We start from the raw sequence: 7067 nt of genomic DNA on the forward strand, positions 1-7067 counted from the left end.
GGGCCCTCCAATCTCTGGTGCTGAGATCACCAAGGTGGTTAAAAAGCTCCTCGGTGGCAGGGCCCCGGGGGTGGATGAGATTCACCCGGAGTTCCTTAAGGCTCTGGATGTTGTAGGGTTGTTGGCTTATGCGATTCTGCAATATTGCGTGGACATTGGGGGAAGTTCCCCTGGATTGGCAGACCGGGGTGGTGGTCCCTCTATTCAAAAAGGGGGACCGTAGAGTGTTTTCCAACTACAGAGGAATCACGCTCTTAAGCCTCCCTGGTAAGGTCTATTTGGGTGTTCTATAGAGGAGGGTCCGTTGGATAGTCGAACCTCAGATTCAGGAGGAGCAGTGCGGTTTTCGTCCTGGCCATGGAACACTGGACCAGCTCTACACTCTCAGCAGGGTCCTGGAGGGTGCGTGGGAGTTTGCCCAACCGGTCTACATGTGCTTTGTGGACATGGAAAAGGCGTTTGACCGCATCCCTTGGAGAACCATGTGGGGGGTACTCTGGGAGTATGGGGTACCGGGCCCTTTGATACGGGCTGTTGGGTCCCTGTATTACCGGTGTCAGAGCCTGGTCCGCATCGCCGGCAGTAAGTCGGGCTTGTTCCCGGGGAGAATTGGACTCCGCCAAGGTTGCCCTTTGTCACCGATTCTGTTCATAACTTTTATGGACAGAATTTCTATGCGCAGCCAAGGTGTTGAGGGGATCCATTTTGGTGGCCTTAGGATTGCGGCTCTGCTTTTTGCAGATGATGTGGTCCTATTGGCTTCATCAGATCGTGATCTACAGCTTTCGCTGGAGCGGTTCGAAGCCGAATGCGACGCGGCCGGGATGAAGATCAGTTCCTCCAAATCCGAGGCCACGGTCTTGAGCCAGAAAAGGGTAGAGTGCCCTCTCCGGGTCAGGGAGGAGGTCCTACCCCAAGTGGAGGAGTTCAAGTATCTTGGGGTCTTGTTCACGAATGAGGGAAAAATGGAGCGTGAGATCGATAGGCGGATAGGTGCAGCGTCTGCAGTGAAGTAGGCACTGTACAGGTCTGTCGTGGTGAAGAGAGAGCTGAGTCAAAAGGCGAAGCTCTCAATTTACCTATCGATCTACGTTCCTACCCTCATCTATGGTCACGAGCTTAGGGTTGTGACTGAAAGAATGAGATCTCGGAATGAGTTTTCTCCGCAGGGTGTCTGGGCTCTCCCTTAGAGATAGGGTGAGAAGCTCGATCATCCGGGAGGGACTCAGAGTAGAGCCGCTGCTTCTCCACGTCGAGAGGAGCCAGTTGAGGTGGCTTGGGCATCTGTTTAGGATGCCTCCTGGACGCCTCCCTGGTGAGGTGTTCCGGACACGTCCCACCGGGAGGAGGCCCAGAGGAAGACCCAGGACACGCTGGAGGGACTATGTTTCTCGGCTGGCCTGGGAACGCCTCGGGATTCCCCCAGAAGAGCTGGCCCAAGTGGCTGGGGAGAGGGAAGTCTGGGCCTCCCTACTTAGACTTCTAACCCCGCGACCCGTCCCCGGATAAACGGAAGAAAATGGATGGATGGATGGAGATATCAACATAGACTGGGATATGTCGACGCCCCTCTGTGATAAATTCAAGGAATGTTGCCTGTCACTCAATCTAACCCAACTGATCGACTCTCCCACTAAACCAAACAAAAACCATCCTGAAAAATCTTCCATCTTAGACCCGTTTCTAACTAATATGCCTCACAAATTCTCTGGTACAGGTGTATTCACTAACATTTTGAGTGATCATTGTGTAACAGTGAATCTTAGAGATATTAAGCTTCCACCTTCTAAGCCCAGATTAATTCAAAAAAGGGATCTGAAACGTTTTTGTGAACAGTCATTCCTCTGGGATCTATCCCACTTTGACTGGCATCGTATTATATTAACTGACGACGTGAACTCCGCTTGGAACTATGTTCATAATAGTTTCATTTATTTTGTGAACAAACATGCTCCTTTTTGTCAGTTCAGAATAAAGGGACGAGACAGCCCATTTACTCCTGAGCTAGCTGACCTCCTGCACAGGAGAGATCATCTTTGGGCCACAGCGAGAAAATCTGTCTCGGACACTGATTGGTCGAGTTTTCGTCAGATGAGAAATAAATGCACAACTGCCATCAAAGCAACAAAACACAACTATTTCTTATCTCAGACCTCCAAAAATCTAAATGACCCTAACAGATTCTGGAAAACCATCAAATCTCTCTCAGGCAGCACCCAATCATCTGACCTCCTATCACAACTTCTCGTTAACTCAGTTCCTGTGTCAAATAAGCACGAGATAAATTTAAGGAATGTTGCCTGTCACTCAGTCTAACCCAACTGATCGACTCTCCCACTAGACCAAACAAAAACCATCCTGAAAAATCTTCCATCTTAGACCCGTTTCTAACTAATATGCCTCACAAATTCCCTGGTACATGTGTATTCGCTAACATTTTGAGTGATCATTGTGTAACAGCGACTCTTAGAGATATTAAGCTTCCACCTTCTAAGCCCAGATTAATTCAAAAAAGGGATCTGAAACATTTTTGTGAACAGTCATTCCTCTGGGATCTATCCCACTTTGACTGGCATCGCATTATATTAACTGACGACGTGAACTCCGCTTGGAACTATGTTCATAATAGTTTTTATTTTGTGAACAAACATGCTCCTTTTTGTCAGTTCAGAATAAAGGGACGAGACAGCCCATTTACTCCTGAGCTAGCTGACCTCCTGCACAGGAGAGATCATCTTTGGGCTGCAGCGAGAAAATCTGTCTCAGACACTGATTGGTCGAGTTTTCGACAGATGAGGAATAAATGCACAACTGCCATCAAAGCAACAAAACGCAACTATTTCTTATCTCAGACCTCCAAAAATCTAAATGACCCTAACAGATTCTGGAAAACCATCAAATCTCTCAGGCAGCCCCCAATCATCTGACCTCCTATCACAACTTCTCGCTAACTCCGTTCCTGTGTCAAATAAGCACGAGATCCTGAACGTGAGGTAGACAGGTCGCACATGCACAGTCAGGTCAGTTTTCCACAGTCAGAATAAAATGAACAGATTAAGTGTTTACATGCACACCGTTCAGATTATGAATTGGCATAAACCAACCGTCTCATTCTGATTACAAATTCTTTCGGATCAAGTTGAATCAACAAAGAATAATTCAAATGGGGTGTTTACATGACACATTTTTATTCTGAATGGCTATTTAATCCAATTACTTAATTCCATGTAAACATAGCTACTGTCAGTATAAACAGCGTGCTGCGCAGCTCAGGACGTGTCTCCCCCCCACCGCCCTCGACAAAAACCACGAACAAGATGAGTGCCCCACCATGGCAAGTTATCTAGGGGAAACACTGAATATAAAATAAAAAGTTGCATGAGGCAATTTGTGATTGCTTTGTGCTTTTTGAGGACTCACCTTTAAAGCCTCTATCTTCCTTCTTCTGAGCTCTGCCTCCTCAGTTGACTCCTGACTATCTGAGCCATCGCTGTCATACTGAAATACACAACAACAAAATAACAAGAACCAGGAGTAAGATAACGCACGTCATTTATTAGACACATCAAGTCCCTAAAGGTGGGGAAATGTACCTTCTCTCCTCTCAGTCGGGCTTTGATCTGCTGACGCTCATTGAAGTTCTGCAAACGAATCTGCCGGAGTCTTGCCAAGTACTCCTAAGAACAAGCACACATACAATGTATGAATGAGAAGAAAACACTTTAAGATACAGCATATTTACACACATTAAAAACACACAAACATGCTCAGCATTCTTTTCACTTCTAAGATTAGTACATTTGCCACTTTTACAAAACAACAATGCATTCATGTAATACATTCAAAGCAAAAATAAATAAATATAAGTCAAATTGGAGTGTTTATTTCAAATGCAGCCAATGTTGGGTTCAAATAAACAACTCATACTGAACACTGCACAAGGACTCAACGTAAATGAGCTGCTGGATTGAATGATGGATGTGTCAAAGGGAAAGAGGTTCTGTGCAGACAAGCTTTACGTGCTGTGAGACAGATGGATTGTGAAGGTGGGTATTCAGGGTTGGGGGGTCCTACCTCCTCCTCTTTGTTGACTTTTGGTCGCCTACACCGAGCCGCACCAGCCCGGCTCCCATAGATTGCAGCCAGGTTTTGTCGAGTACCCTGTTATCATTCAATTTAACCACACTTTAGAAGGTGCAGGCCCTAACATCTACTGATCAAAACAACGTCAAGTTGGGTTGGGCTTTCAATTACTGTAGGTTCAACTGATAAATGTTCCTTTAATCAACTTAAATCAAACAACTGCATAAAAAACTGACTTTACTTAGTTTAGAGCAGTGCTTCTCAATTATTTTCTGTTACCCCCCCCCCCCCCCAGGAAGAAGTAAACATTTCGCGCCCCCCCAATTCTCCACCACGACTGTAAATAGTATCATTTGTCTATAAAATTGTTATAAGTACACCTCTACATAACATTGTATCCTAATTAACATTAAAATAAAATAAAAAATAGAAATATAGATCAACTTACAACAAAGATTATTAACATTGTTTTATGGTCTGTAACAGAAAAGACTTAAAGTGCTTCAATTTGCCTGAAATAAAAAAAAAATCCTTATTTAAACTGTAAACATTTTTGACCATTTGATACTGAACAATCAAATTAAATACAAACAATAAATAATAAAATTTTCAAATTGATCAGCAACATTTTAAGTCAGGAGTGTTATATAAAACACTTTAACCTACAAAACAAAAATGAATTAAATAATTTGTGCTGGGTTTTGTTTGTTTGTTTTTATCAAAACGAGGAAGTCAGGATTAATGGCTACAATGAGCATGTTTTGCAGTGCACAGCTTTTTGAAGCCGAGTTTGAAACATGATCCTGCAGCTCTCAGCTCCTGCTCAATGTTTAGCTGGACCTGGACTTGGTCTTCAGAGCAGCAGAGAAGTCGCAAAGAGCGCAAGAGCGAGCGAGCGGGCTTTGTGTGTGTGTGTGTGTTTGGGTCCAGGGGAACACGCTCACAAGAGAAGAACCTGACAAGTTGTTTAATTATATAAAATATAGTTTGTTAGCAAAGAATAGAGTCCTAACATTTGTTAAACATACGTTTTTTCAACAAATAAAAAAAAAACATCAAAATTGTACTTTGACAATCAATAAAACTAAAAAAAATGTCAACATGAAAGAGGAAGAGGGGCAGAGTGTCACCAGCTGCTCAGCAGCAGAGGGAAGCGACACGGTTCAATCAAGGCTCCGCAAACGACAAGACAGACATATTTGTTCATAACTTTATTATTATTAAGACTGAGAGTTGCCGGATTTTAGCAAACAGTTGTCGAACGCACCCTGACACAATGAGAATGGTGCAAAAAAAAAGAAAAAAAAAGAAAAAAAAAAAAAAACCTACTCCCTGCTGCAAAATATTCCTCGGGATCACATGCACCCCCCCCGGCATTGCTCCGGGCCCCCTCAGGGGGGCGCGCCCCACTATTTGAGAAGGACTGGTTTAGAGTGTGTTTATTGTGTTCACATATTGGAAATTTTATAATTGTATTGTCTGACAGCCAGGAGCTAACCCAGATGTAATTTTACTTGTAATACCATAGACTAACAATATAGACAATAGGAACAATGAATATCTAAACTGTTGTAGATAGATTTTAAGCTTTTAAGCTCCATGTGGAAAACTTGATAAAGAAACTGAAAGTTAAACTGGGTTTCTTTTTCAGAAACAAATCCTGTCTAACCCTGAATGCTAGAAAACGCCTTGTATCTGTGACTTTCCTTCCCTCAATTGATTATGGTGATATTATTTACATGAACGCTCCTACAAGAACCCTGCACATGTTGGATGCCGTCTATCATGGTGCACTAAGATTTATAACTGGCTGTGATTATCGTACCCACCACTGCACCCTGTATTCACTGGTTAACTGGACATCATTAACTTCACGCAGACTCTCTCACTGGTATATTTTCATCTTTAAATCACTTCTTGGTCTGTTGCCTTCATACATCTCCTCCTACTTGTCTCTGCGTGAGTGCAGCTACGGAGTGCGCTCTCAGGACATTATTACCTGCAGTGTTCCCTCAATGAGGACTGAACTAGGCAAAAGGGCCTTCTCCTATTCCGCTCCTGTTTCCTGGAATATCTTACAAAAAGATTTGAAGCTCTCGACCTTGACCTCTCTAAGTGTCTTTAAGAATCTGTTGGACACCTGGCAGGGACCAATGCTGACATGTTCCTGTTTTTAGTTTTCTACATTTGTCTTGGAATCTAGCTTTTTTTTGTTACCTTTTCCTTTTAGCCATCCTATTTGTTAAACAAAACAAAAAAACTGTAGTATGCTTTTTTATAACTGTTTATTGTTGTTGCTGTTGTCCATTGTTGTCATCTGTCTTTGTTGAAATCAGGTCTCTCTTGTAAATGAGTCTTCGAGGCTCAATGGGATTTACCTGTATAAATAAAGGTTGATTGATTGATTGATTTTTATATGGTCTCAGTTAAACTGAACATGGAATTAAACTGAATTCAAAATGGCCAAAATATTTTTAACACTGAAAAATCCATCCATTATCTTTTACCTGCTTCTCCCATTTTGGGTCACAGGGGTCGCCGGTGCCCATGTCCAGCAATCACTGTGTGAGGGGCGGGGTACACCCTGGACAGGTCTCCAGCCCATCACAGGGCCACATAGAGACAAACGAGACAAACAACCATTCACTCTCTCACTCACACCTAGGGACAATTTAGAGTTATCAGTCAGCCTAAAGTGCATGTTTTTGGTCTGTGGGAGGAAACTGGAGTACCCGGAAAAAACCCACGCATGCACGGGGAGAACATGCAAACTATACCCAGAAAGGCCCCCCGGACCGGGATTTGAACCAGAGACCTGCTCGCTGAGAGGAGCAGCTCTACCAGTTGCACCACCGTGCAAACACTGAAAAATCTGCACAGAAAATTTTTGACAATCTACAGAATCATTTTAGGATCATTTCTTCATAATAATAGGTTTTATGAAAGTGTTCATAGCTTAAAAAAAGAAGAAAATTTTTAATCAT

At 43.2% G+C, this 7067-nt stretch overlaps 1 protein-coding gene across 1 annotated transcript in view; it reads right to left on the minus strand.

The window, feature by feature from the left end:
• nek1 (NIMA-related kinase 1) overlaps nucleotides 1–4161 on the minus strand; it is a gene marked incomplete at its 5' end in the record, with an annotated part of 38082 nt that extends 33921 nt beyond the window's left edge. The window contains 3 exon segments of the mRNA XM_037698344.1: nucleotides 3421–3498; nucleotides 3594–3677; nucleotides 4075–4161. Of these exon segments, the coding sequence (XP_037554272.1) occupies nucleotides 3421–3498; nucleotides 3594–3677; nucleotides 4075–4161 (249 nt within the window).
• Between the last annotated feature and the right edge of the window lie 2906 nt (nucleotides 4162–7067).

This window comes from Nematolebias whitei, chromosome 3 (assembly GCF_014905685.2).
Source record: "Nematolebias whitei isolate Nwh7 chromosome 3, NemWhi1, whole genome shotgun sequence".
In the NCBI taxonomy this organism is placed as follows: Eukaryota; Metazoa; Chordata; class Actinopteri; order Cyprinodontiformes; family Rivulidae; genus Nematolebias; species Nematolebias whitei.